This window comes from Mustela erminea, chromosome 9, assembly GCF_009829155.1.
Source record: "Mustela erminea isolate mMusErm1 chromosome 9, mMusErm1.Pri, whole genome shotgun sequence".
NCBI lineage: Eukaryota > Metazoa > Chordata > Mammalia > Carnivora > Mustelidae > Mustela > Mustela erminea.
Genome location: NC_045622.1, coordinates 14057223 through 14075663, shown reverse-complemented (window position 1 = coordinate 14075663; position 18441 = coordinate 14057223). Strand labels below are relative to the sequence as shown.

At 54.4% G+C, this 18441-nt stretch overlaps 1 protein-coding gene across 5 annotated transcripts in view; it reads left to right on the top strand.

Moving 5' to 3' along the window:
* Positions 1 to 4258: 4258 nt before the first annotated feature.
* The window catches only part of TMPRSS13 (transmembrane serine protease 13), a 28864-nt gene continuing 14681 nt past the window's right edge, over positions 4259 to 18441 (top strand). Inside the window, exons 1-4 of one of the 5 annotated variants that reach the window (XM_032357288.1) lie at positions 4259 to 4416; positions 8016 to 8199; positions 15521 to 15823; positions 16770 to 16874. In XM_032357288.1, coding sequence (XP_032213179.1) covers positions 8061 to 8199; positions 15521 to 15823; positions 16770 to 16874 — 547 coding nt within the window. In that variant the 5' untranslated portion in view covers positions 4259 to 4416; positions 8016 to 8060. Of the gene's footprint in view, positions 4417 to 8012; positions 8200 to 15520; positions 15824 to 16769; positions 16875 to 18441 lie in introns of all 5 variants that reach the window. The other 4 variants (XM_032357287.1, XM_032357290.1, XM_032357289.1 and 1 more) reach the window with 4 other exon arrangements.

Sequence of the window (18441 nt, the reverse complement as noted above, 5' to 3'; positions counted from 1 at the left end):
TGGGGACCCCGGCTCTGAGCCCATACTTCAGGAGGGCCCCCGTGGCCCCCGTGTCTGTGAGGCTGGTCTTGGAGAAATCCATGGGGGTGAGGGGACTTGAAACCAGCTCACACCAGGAGCAAGTGAAGAAGGGGCTGTGTTTAGGTGGAAGAGAGCAGAATCTCGGGCTCCCCAAAGTCGCCCTCGAGTGAGAGAGGGTGGTCACGAGGAAGTGGGATTTGACGTTTGCGGATGTCCCCAAGGAGGGGAACTGGGAAACGGGTGTGGGCGAATCACGAGGAAGCCCAGCTGTGTCAAATCCTTCTTGGGAAACAGGTGGCATCTAAAGAGTCAGGACCATCCGCAGATGGTGGTATTTCCCACTCCTGGGAGCCATCTGGGTACAGCTGGGCAGCTACCAGGTCAGGGTGTCCCAGAGGGACCACCTGGGAGGAATTGGCGGCACTTGGCCACCTAGGAGACCCTGGGGGGCAGGGCTAGCCTCCCATTGTCCCGTGCCCACTGCCCACTGTTCAACGCTGGGGAAGGGGGGCCCAGTGTGTGCTGAGGGTGCTGTGGGTCCGCCAGAGGCTTCTAACCCAGTTTATCCCATCTAGTCATAGATTTTTGGTGATGCCATGAGCACAATGACAATTACAGGGAGAAGGGCAGGGCTTTGTTCCTCTCTGTCCCCTGCTTGTCCCCAACAAAGACACAAAGGGGCAGTAAAGCCCATGACTAAGAGAAACACTGGCTCCTGTGGTTCCAGTTCTAGGCTCTCGGAGGTGCAGACCCGCTGTGGGCTCATCAGGGGGTTCTTTCACGAACCTCAGGCTTCCCGCCCATGTTTATTTTCTAGCTTCCCCTCCTGGCTATGCCTATCCTTCCTCCCTCTCCTGTCCCCATCACCCAGATGAGAGGCCCAATATCTGCCTGAAATAGGAGCCACAGAGTTGCCTCACCAGCAGAGGCCCCTGTAGGCCTTCCTTAGCATTGGCTGAGAGGCCCCTGGGGACCAGAGACTTGGTTTAGTCTTATGAGCTGTTTCTCTTGGCTTGAAAAACAATACCTCCACCCTACCTGGCCTCCCTTTACAATCTCCAGGAGCACATGACGGATGCCTGATGTGGTCCTAGGGCAGTGGCTCGGCTGCTCTATGCTCAGAGAGAGAGGCTTGATGCCTAGGAGCCAGGGAGGACAGGGTCTGGCTCCCGAGCTTTCCCCTGCTGACTCTCCCCTTGAGGGTGGGCTCAGTGTCTCCTCTCTGCCCTGCCTGGCCTCTGAGTGGGTGGTCTGTGTCTGGCCCCCTCAGGCCAGGAGGGAAACCCCTCTGGGGTGTTCTGAGTGACGGAGAAGCTCAGAAGTGGGGTGCAAATGGGGGGAAGGGTTTTCAGGGGCTCCACGGAGTGAGCTGAGGAGATGATCTGGGAGCGAAGCTGATGAAGGAGGATTCGGGAAAGAGAAGCTTCGATGACAAGGTGGTGGGAATGGAACGGGCAAGAACCCTGTTTCCATCTGGAGCCCCAGGAAGGAGTTGGTGGTGGCAGCTGGAGCAGTCATGACAGCAGAGAGCTGGGACTTGAGGCTCAAAATAGGAGTGAGGTTTCTGTCGCTCCTGGCTTTCTTCCTCTGGCTGCCTTGAGGCCCATGCCCGTTTGCATGGCAGATGTATTTTTTATGAAAAACTCCACTTTGGATGGAAAAAGCAGGAGGGGGGCAGTGACCAGGTATGAAAGGGCCAGGTGGTCCACCTAAGGTCCCCACTGGGGGTCAGGAAAAGGTAGGGTAAATGGACACTTGGGCCTAGGGTGCTGCTGCTAACCTCTAGGTGGGGATAGTCGTGGGCCAGAGAAATAGAGGGAGGGGGCAGGGAATGAGGCCAGAGGTAAGGAAGCAGGGATGGCATAGATAGGTTTCTCCTTCCTTCCGGGGAGGCAAGCGAGGGCAGAGGCAGGCCTCCAAGGCCAGCGGTGCTGTAGGAAGGGTCCAGGTCTTGTGCCATCCTAGCCCCTTCCCCCTCTGGAAATAAAACTATCAGCAAAGAATTCGATTCCTCAGTGTTTCTCTTCTGCCCCAGCCCGAACACACATGCGGTGAGTTCTTCCAACACAGCTCCCTGCCTTTCTTGCCCAGTAGCTGCTGTAGGGCCTGGGGCTGAGCAGCCAAGGCCAGCTGCACCGAGCTGAGGATGGCAGGGACTCCATGTGGGTTGGTGGCTCGGTCAGCGAGGATGCTGGGATAGCCCAACTTGTGTCTCTGATGAAACAGCAAGAAAGAAAACTGACATTTCTTCAGGGCCTACCTGGGACTGGACACGTTCCCTGGTCTGGCATGTCATCGTCTCTTTCCAGATGTTCAGTCTGAGGACATCGAAGTTCATGGAGCTGGTCTTCACCTCCGAGTTGGGGTTTTCATCTGCTCCCTTTGCCCCAGAACCCCCAAGTCTGAGCTCTTCCCAGAAGTTGGTGGGACCTTTGCAGAAGAAAGGTGGAGAGTGATGCTGGGAGGTCAGTGGTCTGTCTGGGGATGGAGTGATGAATGCCAAGGTTCGGCCATGGTTTCATAGCTCTCTCTGGTGGCCGGAGTGGGGCTGGGTGCTTCCCTGGAGAGAGGAGGCATCACCTCAGGATTAGAGGATCATGTGGCAGTGGTCCCTCTGCCATGGCATGCTGGTCAAGACAGCAGGAAGGGGACGTGGCCTGCGGCTAAGTCCTGCTCTCTCAGAGAACCAGGAATGTGACTTCGAAAATAACTCAGGATTGGAGAACCCCCGGGGTCCCTATCTGGGCCCTCTGAAAGTTCTCTCCTCCCTCCTTCTGCCTCAGGATTAGGTTTCCCTCATGATACCTGAAGCTGGAGTTGGCAGCTTCCATTCTGAGCTAGAAGTTTCTGTTTTCTCCCATGTAAGTGGCGAGAATAGCAGTCACTTCTTTGAAGTCTTTGCTCAAGGGTCATGCCCATGAAGGGCTCCCTGACCTCCCTGTTTCAGACTGGAAGTTTGCCCCCTATTTTCTTGCGTCCCTTGCCTGCTTTTTTTCTCTGTAGCACTTCTCACTATTATCTATCTATTGATCGATCTATCGATCTGTCATTATTTATCTGTTTATTTTAGTCTGCCCAACTCTACCCCAGTGCTAGTGCCTCGGGAGAGGGGTATTTGCCTGTTTTGTGCCCTGTGTCCCCTGCACCTAGAGCAGTGCCAGGTCCATCAGAAGCACCGGGATAGGGCGCCTGGGTGGCTCAGTGGGTTAAAGCCTCTGCCTTCGGCTCAGATCATGATCTCAGGGTCCTGGGATCGAGCCCTGCATCGGGCTCTCTGCTCAGCAGGGAGCCTGCTTCCCCCCCTCTCTCTGCCTGCCTCTCTGCCTACTTGTGATCTCTATCAAATAAATAAATAAAATCTTTAAAAAAAAAAAAATGAAAGGACCGAAGCACTAGACGATCTCTGGGCTTCCTCCAACCTGTAAAAAGTCTGCCGTTCTATGGCCACCGTTCCCCCAAATGCTCAGTCACACAAGTTCTTCCCAAAGCTCACCTGAAACGCCTCAGCAGCAGCTCTGCTGGGTTCAGGGGTGCTGAGCACCCCTAAGGGGTAGCCCTTCCTCTGTTTCTTTCGACTCTGAGGATCAGAACGGGACCTAGCTGAGGGACCATGAGTCAGCTCACAGTTTCTTAGAACGGTTTCCATTCAGATACTTGTATGTTTTATTCTAATTGGCTCTTGATGTGTTGTTTCATAACATTTTATTGTTTTCTGTAGAGGAAATTCATTATGGGTATAATTAGAGGTTGTTTGATTTTAATTTCTTTGGTAAGAGTTTTCATAGAATAGAGTTCAGAAAATGAAAATTTTGCCATGTGCCTTGATTTGGGATTTGGACATGTGGTCCTTGGAGATGAAGGTTGACACCGTCTTGCCCTGTGTGGGGCTCTGGTCCCTGGCCTTGGATGTTCCGTTTGGGAACAGGGTCCTGCCTCAGAGGGCCCCGGGAACATCTGTTTTAGGTGCTCAGGTTGACCGGCCTAAGACTGTCCACACAGGGCCTCCATTTTTCCTCTCAGAATGCCCCTCCGAAAGCAGCATTCCGGAAACCCCTGGTTTCCTCATAGCTGACTCTGTAGGGGCAGTTTCAGGAGTAAAGGTAGCTTCACACTCCCGGTATTTGGTATTTGGTATTCGCTGAGTAACTGGGATGGCCTCGGAGGAGGGGAGAGGGACAGGTCTGGCTAGTTCTGAGGTGTTGTTTATACTTGAGATTACCTCACAGGTCCCAACCCGCTTCCCCGCCCCATCTGGTGGGGGCTGGCCCTCAGCCTTCCAGCCCCTTTTTCCCCACATGCTGGGGAAGACAGGGGCCAACATGGCTCTTCCCGTGGACATCAGCTGAGCCTGGAAGCTTCAGCCGTCAGGAGACCATGGAAAGGGACGGCAGCCGGGTGAGTGGCCATGGGCCTTGGGCCAGAACTTCCCAGGGCTGGGGAAGCAGGGATAGGGCTGGGAGATGGGTGGGGCGCTGCCACCTCGGTGCCTAAGGTTTTGGGGGAAACCGAATGTACCTTTTCACACTGAAGTTCCTTGAAGGGATTGAGATTGCTTGCCTCCTTTTTTCCTGGTTTCTAGGAGGGGCCCCTGGGAGCAGCTGATGGGATTCGGGGTCTGATCAGGAGGTACCACAGGGCTGTGCCTGAATTTTGGGCTCTTGGTCTCTCGCCTGTTAGATCATCCCTTTTGCTGGCTTGAGAAATCACCAGAACTTGCCATTCTACCTGGCCTTCAAGGTACTCTTGACTAACCCCCTCCTTAGACTCATAGACCATCTTAGAAAATTTGAATTTCTACATGTATTTAAGATCTTTAAGGAGATTTTTCAATCTCCTTTGGTCACTTATTTTCAGGCTTTATAATATTCATGCTTCAAAGTGCTTCCTTAAGTCTAACCATAGTTCCTTCTGCCACAACTCAGGTTCCTTTTCTCTTCTGTTCTTGATGGTGGCAGAGAGCAGCTAGAGTGCCCTGCGTTGAAAAGCCAATTATACATGTGAAGGCTTCCAGAGATTTTGTTCAACTGTGCCTCCACTTTCTTTCCTGGAGGGACAGTCTTCTTATACTCTAACTTATCCTTACGTCTTGCTTTCTACTTCTCTCTTCCTTCTTTTATTCTTTACTAAAGTAGTAGAATCAGAAAATCTGGGAAGGATGGGGCAGCTCTGGGTTTGAGAAGGATCAGCCCAGCCTATGTTCTTTCTTATAGGAGGCTTATGGTCCATTCTGAACCCCAGATACATTTCTGCCAATTTTACATCATCTTTCCTGCCATTCTTCCAACCCCTTCTTGACTTTTCTTTCCCAGACTTACCCCCTGACCTCTGCACTGTCCTCCTCAGTTCCTGTCTCCTCCTCCCCAGGGTCATTTGGTCCTAGGCCTCTGGGCTCATTGGAGACTCTGGTGAGCAGTAAGGGCAGTGCATAGGGCAGAATAGAGTTTTGTCTGAGGTGTGGGGAAGGTAAACCCACAATCACAGCCATCAGGCATGTTTGTTGGTGACTTTCTGGGAGCCTAACCTTGATGATCTCTAAATACAAAGGATGAGAAGGGCTCATTTTTCTGAAGGATGGTAGGGCCAGACCTGGGCAGGGTGCTGTAGGTGCCATATGCCTAGGATGCTTGTCTTTCCAAAGTTCGGGACCACCATGGAAGGTCACTGGAGGGGCAGAGAGTGGAGAGAAGACTTTTCATTCCTGATGGAAGAAATGTTAAATGGTGTGTTAGGTGCCATGTTCTTTTGTTCTGGGAGGCTGTCCTAACTTACTTTGGTGTAAAAGAACTGAACCACCACTTTTTTTTTTTTTTTTAAGATTTTATTTATTTGTTTGACAGAGATCACAAGTAGGCAAAGGCAGGCAGAGAGAGAGGGAGAAGCAGGCTCCCCATTGAGCAGAAAGCCCGATGTGGGGCTCGATCCCAGGACCCCAGGATCATGACCTGAGCTGAGGTAGAGGCTTTAACCCACTGAGCCACCAAGGTGCCCCTGAACCAGCACATTAAACCACCTTATTTAAGGTTCTTAAATTCACTCCCTTGTTTAAGGTGGGCCCTCCAAGATAGTGAGCCTAGGATGGGGGCAGGGAGAGCTGCCTGGGGCTCTTAATCTTATTAGCCGCAGATTTCTTCAGGGTCTTTAGACTGAAGAGGAGCAGACTGGGAGAAACTGGTAGTTTGTGGCTGGGCCTTCTCTCCGAGGGTTTCATGGCAGAGAGATGCGCACTGCGGTTTTGCTCCTTCAGTTCCGTAAGGCAGCGAGCAAGATGGTAGCAAAGGGACATAAGCCTGCTGGTTGGGTGTTCAGGTGGGACCTGGGACAGGAGATGCAGAAAGCTCTCAGCTTCTCGGTCTTCAAAAGAGAAGCTGCATGATGTGGACAGAACACTGACCGATTCCAGGTCAGCCGTGACTTTGGGCAAATCAACCTCTTTGTACCTCAGTTTCTTCATCTGTAAAATGGAATAAAGATAGTGTCTCCTTCAAGGAGTCTTAGAATAGTGACTTTCACATACAAGACCCTTTTTACTTTGCTTTATTTTTATTTTTTAAATTTTATTTGTTTGTTTATTTAATTATTTATTTATTGTTTTTTATTAACATATAATGTATTATTTGCCCCAGGGATACAGGTCTGTGAATCATCAGGCTTACACAACTCACAGTGCTCACCATAGCACATACCCTCCCCACTGTCCATAACCCAGCCACCCTGTCCCTTCCCCTCGACCCTCCAGCAACCCTCAGTTTGTTTCCTGAGATTAAGAGTCTCTTATGGTTGGTTTCCCTCCCCAGTCCCATCTTGTTTCATTTTTTCCTCCCTAGCCCTGCACACCCACCCCTCTCAAGTTCCTCATATCAGAGAGATCATATGATAATTAAGACCCTTTTAAAATAGCATCCAGCAGAGAGAGAGATACTCACAGAGTTTTCAGATTTTCCTCCTCCTCCCCCATCATCATCACCTGGGGTCTAAGCCTGACTCCTCTACAATGTGGGCATGCCTCCATGCCTCAGTTTCTCCACCTACCAAAGATGAGGGGGTTGGTCAAACTGCTTTCCCCCGCCGACAGTCCGTGGACTTGTACGGAATGGGATTGCAGGTGCATTCCACTACGTATGTGCATTGCTCTTGAGCAATAGTGTGTGTTTTGTGTTTTTTTTCTAAAGGTATCACATTCTTAATGCTTACAGAAGTGCCATGTTTATTTAAGAGAGACTGAACAAACCCACTGCTAAAGCTGCAATCCATTGTTGACCGGGTCTTCTTATAATAGAGCAGGTTCTCAGTCAGTCCAAGACCACAGGTGTTGTGGACTTGAGAAGGCAGGTGGTCCCAGGGCTGGGTGGGTGAAGCGCCCTCCCTTGATGGGGGTGGGTAGGTTCCCAGGAGGGTGGATCAACAGGCTCAGGTCACCATGCTGTCCGCCCCACAGCGCAGGCTCTTCCAGGACCCTTGGCACCGGCCCTTCGGGCCTACAGACGTGCTGCCCTCACCTGAGACCTCTCTGTTCCCTGTTGTCATTGGTGCTGGGCAACCTTCCACCTGGTCCATCCTGCCCTGCCTCCCCCGAATTGTCCCTGTGACTTGGCAAATATGAACAAGAATGTGTGGGAGTGTGTGTATGGGGCTCCAGGCTGGGGTGCTGGGCGGGAAGGCCGGCTGATGTAACAGTAGCCGCTTAGCTTAAGTGTCTTGTTTTGGCAGAACAGCTTCCTCTTGGTACAGCAACAGCAGGGTGGACGGTGCCCAGCCAGGCAGCCAGGGTGCTGGGGGAAGGTGTGAGGGAAGCCGGCCCTGGGGGCCCCGGGGCTTTGGCAGGACCCTGGCAGGACCACGGGGAGGGTGGCTCCTCTGATAGGACTGTCTAGGGCACTTCCATGAGGTACCAGCCCTGAACTGTGTCACCGCCCCAGCATGGGCCTAGAAGGCACATGGGGGGAAATTGAGGCAACAAGACCCTGGGTGATCAAAGATTATTTGCTTGGCAGCAGTAGATCCTTGACGTTCTTTAAACTCTTTGATGAATGAACAAATGAATGAATGAGTACGCGAATGAATGGACAAGGAGGTGTTTTGACGCTGGGCTACCAGGGATTCCCCGAGGCTTTTTCATGAGGCATCATAAACCAGAAGGAACATCAGTGCTCGCCCAGGCCAGTAATTTCCAAGTTCTTTGTAAGCAGCCTCTTTTGTTCAAATGAAACCGTGTGTGGAGTCCATTGTACACAACTGCCAAGTGGGTCTTCTCTGTTTGAAGTGGGGTGAAGGACTCCAGACCCTTTCCCTGCTCCAATGGTCCTGGTCCCAGAGGCATTTCCACGGAACCTCTCATGCTCGGGGAACCCTGCTTGAAAACAGCCGATTGTCTGCTCCCTTCCTTTTATGGATCAGGGAGCCGAGGTCCAGAGAGAGATGCAAATGTCCTTAAGGTCATGCACGGTGAGGAGCAGAAGCCAGACTCCTCCATGCATCCCAAGCCTGCAAGAGAGGCCTCTGGGGCCCAGTTTGATTCCAGGGGGCTCCCCAATTTGGAAGGAGGGTGGAAGGAAGTGCTGGGGAGTCTGCCTGTGCTCTGAGGGGAGCCTACATTTATGGAATTTACCTGGGTTCAGGAAGGAGGGAGTAGGAGGGAGCCCGGCATACCTGGAGGTACAGGGAAGCCTGGGTTGAGCAGTAAGGGCAGGAAAGAAGCATGATCCACTCCATCCCAGTTCCGACCAGTTCAGTCCAGGCCGGTCCATAGTCGAATGGGTTCAGGCCTCCTCTGCTATGGCCCAGGGGCTCCCCAGCATCCCAGTAGCACAATAGCCATTTAGATTCTGCCAAAGGTAGCTCCTGATTTTTCTTGGTACCCTCTAGTGCTTCCAGTGGGGATTGGGAGCATCTCTTCCTGCCTAGTCCAGAATGCTGGGGGGTCAGGCTGGGATCCTGCCTATGTCCCCCACTCCGAACATCCCTGATACTCAGGGTCTTTGAGAGAGAGAAGCTGCCACAGGGGCCCCAGTCTGGTCAGGAGTCCTTCCCCACGGGAGCCTGGTAAGGGGCGCTGGGAGAGCACAGTGATGGACAGGAGCCCAAAGACAGGAGCCAGAAGATGACATTGCCCCCAACAAGCTGTGTGCCCCTGTGTGCCCCAACTAGCTCTGCTCCCAACTGGCTGTGTGCCCTTAGACCAGTCGCATTGCCTTTCTGGGCCTTAATCACCTTATCAGTAGGATAAAGGAACCAGAACTAGAGGGTTTTCAAGCTCTTAGCTCTGACGGCTTGTGATCTGCCCAGCCTGCCTGTGGAGTAGGCTGCATGAAGGGATGGCCCAGGGCAGAGGAGGGAGGCCCTGCCAGCTTTGGCTGGACTTAAACGGGCCCTACTGGACCTGCTCTTGAGTCCCGAAGTCGTGTTATGGCTGCTGCCACCCACCGGACATTCCCACAGGAGCCTTTAGCCAGGTTCTTCTACCTGCCTGCCACGGAGCCCATGAGGCTTGTATCCCGGAGTTCAGACCACTTCCTATGGTTGGAGAACAGCCTCTAAGCAAAGCCCGGAGCTCAATCCTTGGCAGTGGCCACGAAACCGAGCAATCTCGGAGGTGGCCACCGCATGGCTCAGCATGGCCGAGGATCACTGAACCCTCTCCTCTTGGCACAGCTGGCTGGGCTGTGGGAGGTGCAGAGAGGCCAAGGGCAGGACCACTGGGCTCCTTGCTCACTCAGTGCCACCCCCACCAGGTAAGGGCCCACGGGACGGCCTCCACCACAGGAAACCATAGACATGTCCCATTCAGCCTGGCAGCCCTGGGAGAGAGGACCATGGTCTCGGTACAAGGGCCCTTGGGTTTTAGTCTTTATTCTGCGATGTAAGATGTACCAAAGTGACTCTGAGGAAAGCATGCAAATATTTTAGGCCTCTACTTCCTTGACTGTAAAATGGGAATAATAATTCTGATCGACTCCTGTTCAGGAAAGTGCTTGGAGAGCGCCCCAGAGCCGGGGACTGCTCTGCCCAGCTTTCTGCCTGGCCCATTGCTCACGGCCTCCCTGCAGATCCCTGTGTGGCCCGCCTTCCAGCCAGGCTGCTTGCTGCCCCAGAGCACCTCGGGGGACCTGTTGCGAGTAGGGGCCCCTGCAGAATGCAAAGGCACAGGCAGGTGGGGATCATGACTGCCTGGTGTATAGGCTGGTCTGCGATGCCGTGAGGGCTACGAATGTATTACCCCACGGGGAACCCCGGAGCCCACCCTAGGGGCTGGCGCGGAGGAGAGGCAGGGCCAGGAAAGAATGATTGGCAGTGCTTGGCCAGGGAAATGGTCACCCACCCGCCTGGCTTTGTCCTGTCCACTCTCCCCAGATGGGCTGAGGGGCTTCTCGCCAGCAGGCGGGTCATGGGGATCCTGGACTTGGTCATCTGAGTTCCATTGTCAGGTCTTCTGTTCACTGGCAAAGGCCAGGAGTTGGGCTGGTTCTGGTTTGGGGTTGCATCTTGGGGTTCTGGGCAAGAAGTCTCCTCCTACCCTCTTCCCTACCTACTCAAGGGATCTGCTCTGAGGGTGAGGCCAGGCCTCCACGAGGGAGGCTGGAATCGCACCAGTTGCTCTCCAAGGATTGAGGAAGGGAAATGAGCTACTGCTCTAATAGGTTAGACACCAGGAAGAACATCCAGCAGGTGGGGGTGGCAGGCTATGAATGGGGAAGGGGTGGCTGTGGAATCTTTTCTAGTGCTCCCTGAAAAGGGGGGTCTTCCCAGCATCCTGGGATGGTCTGGGTTGAGGTTCAGAGTCAGGGGGCTGAGGCAGATGGCCTCACTGTAGAGGCTGCTTTCCTCTGGTCTTGGGGCTGCCCGACCATCCTGCTGGGGTTCATGTTTCCCCTAGCTTTGCGGTCGGGCCTCTTCTCTTGCCCTGGCCTTTGGGGCCCAAATCTTGGCTGTGACACAAGAGTGCTTGCTCTATGGAGACCAGGCCCTGTACAGCCTCCACCTCTTTCTTGTTTACCCCAATGCCTGGCCTCCCCTGTGCATTCACAGCCCCCTCCCCTGCCCTGGGAAGACTTGACATGGGCTGAGCCTTGGAAGCAACACCTTTAGAGTCTGTCTGGAGACTTAACCCCTTCATGCCCAAGATGAGTCCCACTTTACATTGCCCCAGCTCCCTCTAGACTCAGAAGAGGGACCCAGGGGCTCCTCTTGTCCGGACCCCAGCTCACCTCCCCAGACACCCTCCTCCTTGCTTCCTATAGGCCAAGGCCATGGGTGGGCACGTTGGGAACTATGTACAGGTGGAACCAGCATCAGGGAGAGGGCTGAGCAAGGTCTGGAGGCCTCCCCTCTGTCTTTCTGGCTGCCCCGAGCTTCCCACCTTGCCTGTCCCTCACCAGTTACCCCTCTGGTCTAACTCCCTCCCACTGTTCCTACCTTCCCCTAGCCTTTACACCATCTCCCTTGGGGCCTCTGCCTGCTGTGGGCCCCTTTGTTCCTGCCACAGTGAAGCAGTACCAGGACCAGGGCCATGGAGCCCTGCTCTGGTGGGGACAGCCTGAGCTCTTGAATGTGAATCAGAAGGTTATGTTAAGTCCCTACAAGCCTGCCAATCAGTTCAGGGGCTCTGGGCATGCTGTTTAGTTCTCCGCACCCTGGTTTTCTCAAGGACAGGTTGGGGGTCATAGTTCCTTCCAACCTTGATAGCGCGGCCATGGGAGAACCACAGGAAATAATGGGTATGGAAGCTCTTTGCATGCTGTCAGCCTCAAGGAAGTGAAGAAGGTTACTGGGGACTCTCGTGATACTGTGGGTCCAGACTCTACTTGCTCCTAGGAGGCCTGATCAGGATCCAAGCCCTGTGACTCAGCCCCAAGTGGTGAGTTTGGCATGTTCTTAACCTCCCAGGACCTCAGTTTCAAAATCTATAAAATGGGACTGATAGTACCAGCCATAGAGGGCTGTGGTGAATTTGAAACGGGATCAAGCTAAGTGCCTAATGGGCTACCACCTTTGCTATGGTGCGACACACATTCATAGACCAGGCTCTTCTGTGTTTATTCTGCAGTTATGGGGAAAGGAGGCAAGGTCAGTCCATCTTACATGAATGGGGACAGACTAAAGTATTCCCTTACTTGCCCAGGGCAGTGCATTCAGAAGTGGATGCAGTTGTATTTGAACACAGATTTTTCTACTTCAACACCCACGGTCACAGCTCATGGTCACCAAACCTTTCCTGTACATACAGCATCTTTTACTATGCTGCTAGGAAGCAGGGCGATTGGTTCACCTTACAGATAAGGAAACGGAGGCATAAACAGGCGGAGTCTCTGGCCCAGAGTCTCCTGCTGAAGAGTGTGTGAGCCTGGCATGCTGCCTCTCCTGTCCCCAGACTCCACCACATCCTGGCAGGCCCCAGGACCCACCGGTAATGCCCATGAGAAAGTTCCATAAGACCGAGATCACTGTAGAACAATTGTCCCCACCGCCAGGCTCCCTGGGGTACTCCCAACCCGCCAGGCCCCAGGTCCCAGTTCTCAGGCTGTGTCACAAATGCAGAACGAGCACCGGTGTACAGGTGCCTGGAGAAGACCATGCCAGGGGCTCTTGCTGCCGACCTCAAAGGGCAGGGGACTCAGACACACACAGGCTTGGGGCAGCACCCCGACTGTGGGATTCTGGGCAATCTGAGCCCTGAGACTTGGTTTCCTCATCTGTAAAACAGGCTTCTAAAAACACCAAACTTGGGTGCCTGGGTGGCTCAGCTGGCTAAGTGACTGCCTTCGGCTCAGGTCATGATTCTGGAGTCTAGGATCGAGTCTGGCACTGGGCTTCCTGCTCAGTGGGGAGTCTGCTTCTCCCCCTGACCCTCCCCACCTTCATTCTCTCTCTCAAATAAATAAATAAATAGAATCTTTAAATAAATAAATAAATACACCAAACTCTCATGTTTGGAGTGAGGACCTCATGAAACCACAGACGTGAAGTTTATTGTAAATTCTCAAGTGCCGTACCTCGTGAACTGGCATGTGAATTATTATTTGAAGGTATCCTGTAGTGGGAGTGTGCCCCCCAGGGTGGGGAATGCTTTTGGTGTGAGCACAGCAGGGAGGGAAGGCGGGCAGGCCATTTGAGGTGCCCAGTGCCAGGGTCCCGGGCAGGGGACAAGCCTTGGGCCATCATTGGCCGGAAGCACAGAGTCTACACAGCCTGGGTTTTTCTCTCTCGTTGAAGTCTGGCCTTTGTCCAGCACCCACTTTTCTCCCTAAGATGAGCTCCCACCACCTTTCAACCCTCTGGTCATGCCCCAGGGCTGTTAAATCTCCGGCATGGGGCTGTTGCATGGGTCAATGCAAAACGGAGGGAGACGATCATTTCCTGCCCAGCTGCTCTGTGCCACACATAGGCAAGGCATTTCCCATTTTATCTCATCAAGTCCTCAGGGTCATTAGTCCCATTCTATAGATTAAGAAAAAGAAAAAAGGTTAAGTGTCTTGCCGAAGATCACACTGCTGGGTACAGGATGCAATCCCAGGTCTGCCTGACTCCGAAGCCAATGCTAGCAGCTGATGGGTGCTATATTTCCACACATCCTCACCACCTCTCCCTGCCCCCAGCCCCAGTCCTGGTCCCCGTGGAACATCTAGGGGCTCGCCTGTCTTCACTTTATGGGAATCTGGTCTCTAGAGGTTGGTGGTGAGAGGGGGAATCTGAGCTCTGGTTCAGCTGGGTCAGCAGCAGTAGCAGCTGCCTTTAAGGTCCCTAATCACACACACACACACACACACACACACACACACACACACACACACACAGACACACGTGTGTGTCCTTGCTCAGCTGGCTGGGACACCTGGACCCACGTGTATTTACTCACATCCATCAAGAAACCCAGCAACAACCTGGGATCATGGCTCCTGGTCCCAGCTGGTGGTAAGCCGAGCATGGTTAGGGACTCGAGATTCCTTCTTGAATTTGTCTTGCAGCCTCCAGAACAGCGAGGAAGTGACCAAACTATTACCTCTGACTCTTAGAAAAGAGAGTTTAAAACAATTAAAACAAAACCAAACAAGAAACCCTTGCCTGGCAGGGAAGATAGTGTTGACTTGGGCTGATGTTCAAATGAGGAGGACTTTTTCTTACCTGCTTTGCTTACTAATAATGTCCAGTGTTAGCACAGGGGCAGGGGAGGGATGGAAACAAATGCCAGGGGTCCAGAGCCTGTGTCCTCCCCACAGCCCTGCCGACCGTGCCCCCAGCATGGGGTCCCCAGCACAGGTGAGCCGCCCTCACCATCCTTGCTGCTCCCCCTCCCAGACTGCCCTCCTCAGGGGCCAGGCAGCGCTCAGTGGAAATGATGACGAGGGTCAGATGTGGCCCTGCGGCCAGCGCGTTCCCAGATCCCCCTTGCTGCCTCTGGGACTTCTGGAGGGGCCCGAAGAGGTAGAGATGGTATAAGGGGTCAGAAGGCAGTGACAGGGACTGGGAAGCCCCACCAGACTTCCCGTCTGCCCTGACTGCCCACTGGCTCTCTCTTAGATGTAAAGCACCCCAAAAGCTCCACTTGCCAGGAAGGAACTTACCAGCATTCACAGATTGCCTAGTAAGGCCAGCTGCTGCGTTATCAACCGTGTTCCTCCTCAGAGAGGCAGCAAAGCCTCATGGTTGAGCTGGTCCCTAAGCCCGGCTTTCTGGACTCAAGCTCTGGCCCTGCCCCTCTCCAGCTCTGACGGCTTGATTACGTTGCTTAGTCTCTCTGCTTCTGTCTCCCGTGTGCAAATGGGAGTGATTCTGTCCTGAGGACTAAGTGGGTGAATACATATAAAGCTCTTGGAGCATGTGAAGTCCTCTCTAAGCACCCACGGGAGTGCTGAATCGAGGTGAGCGGACCACTCCTCCCGCAGACGAGTCGGGTTGAGGAACTTGCCCAGGAGTGGTGGACTCCTACCCCACCCGTACCTTCTTCTGATTTTGCCTCTCCACTTGCCCCGGTGCACTGGTGAGCAAATGCACATGCGTGTGCGCAGGTGCGCCAGTGAGCGAGACAAATCTGGTTGTTATTGAGAATGGTGGGCTGCAAGGCAGGTCAGGGCTCTTCTTAAGAGGATCTAGTCACCCTTGAACGACAGCTCATAGTAAGAATGGGGTTTTAGAAGTCTGGCGCACAGAAGTGGAAAGGGCTGTGGTGTGAGGGGAGTGGGAGTGAAAGGGCCATCACTTCTGCCTCCGGGGATCATATCTCCTTGAGCCACCCTCAGAGGGCGGGTCCTTAGACACATGTAGCCAAAGCAAGGGCCCCTCAAGCCCCAGGCAGATGGCCCATTGCCTTCTGCCCACCTCCTCAGGTCCCCGTGATAGGGAGAGACCATGGGGAGCTGGGGAGGTGCAGGCTCTTCAAACTGGTGCTGCACCCCAGGACACTCTCTTCTCACATGCTTGGGGGGCGGGGTTTGTTCCCCACCTAGCTGCTTGCCCCAGGGCTAGTATCTCTTGGCTCAGAGGGGCTGACAGCTGGGTGCGTTCTCAGGGGAGCAGCCTGAGGGATGCCCTTCACTCTGCTTTCAGAATGCTTCCCCGGCAAGGACATCTCCAGCCCGGGCGTCTCCAGCCCGGGCATCTCCAGCCGGCACGTCCCCAGCCCGGGTGTCTCCAGCTGGCACGCCCCCGGCCCGAGCGTCTCCTTCCAGGTCGTCGTCTGCCAGGTCAGCCTCCACGACATCCTCTCCGACAAGAGTATATCTTGTTAGAGCAACACCAGTGGGCGCCGTGCCCATCCGGGCATCTCCTGCCAGGTCAGCACCAGCCACGAGGGCCACCGGGGAGAGCCCAGGTAAGGGGGACACTTCAGGGAAAGCAAGAGGAGCAGGGAAGCAGGGGAGTAGTCAGGGGCGGGCAGTGGGGGGTCTGGGGAGGTGGGGGCAGAAAGGGGCCATTCCATGTAAACCCAAGACAGTGGAAAATTGGAGCCAGGGGGGTAAGGGCGAAGGAACCAGGACCAACCCAGCAGCTGTAACTTTGGAGGCTGCACAGTGTTCAGATTTCGAGAATGAGGACTCTGGTTGGAGACTGGGGTTCTTTCCTTAGGCTGCCCCACAGGTCTGCTGGGAGGCCCAGGTCTGCCTTGGAGCAGGGTCCTGATTGACCATGGACTCATCTATGGGAGGAAATGGAGGAAATGGATTCTGACCAGGCACTCTCGGACCCCATCTTTCCTAACTGGCTTATCTGGTTCAGGGGCTGGAAATCAGAGCTGCCAGCTGGGCCTTGGGGCTGGCTCTGCCCCTAATAAGATAGTGTGTCTGTCCATCCCAGCGTTGCCTCGTTGTAGACTTCAGGCCGTCCCCAACATCCCATGCTTGGGACCCCTCTCCCAGTCTTGCCCTCTCGGGCTGGTGAGGCACTCTGGTGTGGTGGCCTTTGGAATGGGACACACTTCATTTGACTGCCTGCTCTGCTGTTCACTCGCCGAGTAACCTCGAGCAAGTTCTTTCACTTTCATGAGCCTCAGTTTCCTCATCTATAAAATAAGCACGATATCGCCCAGTTCACACGATTGCTGTGAGAATTCCCTACGAGAGTACGTGCCAGTGCCTGGCTGGCCCATAGGAGACGCTCCGTTAAAGCAAGCTGTCTGTATCCGGTGGAGTGGGGCCATATTCTGCAGTGGGGAGGTCCCCACGGGGCCCTTCTGGGCCAGCCTGCTCCCTTCCCCTCCTCCCCTGCCCTGGACCCCTCTCCAGCAGCCTTACCCTCCCCTGGTGCTGTCCCGCTCCTAGGTATCAGCCTGCCCAAGTTCACCTGGCAGGAGGGCCGGAAGCGGCTGCCGCTCATCGGATGTGTCCTCCTCCTCATCGTCCTTGTGGTGGCCCTCATCATTCTCCGTGAGTTTAACAGAGGGAGCAGGGGCAGGCTCTGGTCATGGTCAGGAGGCATGGGGTCCGCCGATGGGGGCACGCTACAGGGAGACGGGAGAGGGGAACACACATGCAGCTGGCTACCCTGCCCCACAGACACTCCTGCAAAAGGCTGTGGGCCACGGTGCCTCCAGGCCCCTTTGAGGCTGCTGGGTTAGGGGGAACTGGGCTTGGGCCTTATCCTTGCTCCTTCCTGTGCATCTTGCTTGGGAGAGTTAGCTAACCACTCTGAGCTCCGTTTCTGCATCTTCTAATGGGATTCAGTTCCTTCAGTGCACTTGACTTACTACGGGCACCGTCAGCACTCATAAAGATGTCACTGGGTTTGGAGCCATAAATGACAGAATAGCCCAGGCCCAGCACAAAAATCTCTAAATGCTAGTTATTTTTTTAAAAAACATATACAGGTAGATTAGGGAAAGTCTCTTGGGCATTTTGGACAATAGGATAGAGTGTTCTGGGGTTCAACACGGGCCCAGCACAGTGGGGAACCTCAGAAGGGGGCAGAAGGGGAGCACACCTCCAGCCACCCTGTCCTCGGAGAGATTCCAATCTCCTGAGAGACCTGGCTGGCAATAATTAAGGCCAGATGGGACCTTCAGGAAGAGGTGTCAGCTGTGTGGGCCAGGGTGGTAGGGGACAGCTCAGAAAGGTCCAGGAGACAGGCTGGAGGAGGGGACAGCATGTGGATAGGGTGTCTGAGTGGAAGGAGTTCCTGCAGGAAATGTTGGGGCAGGTGGGTGAGGTCGGTGTGGCCAAGGTGAGGTCTTGGCCAGAGAGGGAAAGAGTGTTGGGGGACCCCAGGGGACTGTTTGGCTGTGCATGGCCAAGCTACATGGTACAGAGCTTTAAACACCAGGCTGGGGAGTAAGGTTTCTCCTGAAGAAGTGGCACGGTGTGGGGAGAAGCCAGGTGGATGACCATGTGGAAACCTGGGCTGGCCAGGCTGCTCCAGGAAGAGGATGGCGCAGGAGGAGATAGTTTGCTGGTTAAGGGCATGGCCCCCTGGAGCCTCCTGGCTCTGCTACTTGCCACCTGGGGGACTGCAGCAAATTAATTAACTTCCCCAGCCTCGGTGTCCCCACCTGCCTGACAAGGTGATGGCATCATTGTCATGCTCATAAGGGTGTCCTCAGCACGGTGCCTGCCACATGGTATCCACGTGGACCATAAGCCAGGACATGCTGCCCAGCTTCTCCTGCCCCTCCCCCACAGGGCACTGCTCTAGGGACCCCCTGGCAGTCATGGGAGAGCAGGTGGGAAGGACCCATGGAGGACTGAGTTGGCATCTCAGGGCGCCCCCACCATGGAGTCACAGTGTGGTTTCACTGCATGTCCTGAGGTCCACTGACCATCAGGGGGGCCCCTCCACATGTGGCCCAGCGGGCACTGGAGTCTGGATCTGGAAGGAACCGACACACAAGGGTGACCTTCGCCCTGGGTGACCTAGCGTGTGGTAGGGCAGGGGGGAGCAGTGGGGGATCAGGCTGAGGATGAGGGGTGGGGTGAGGAGTTAAAACTCAGGTTTCTTGGG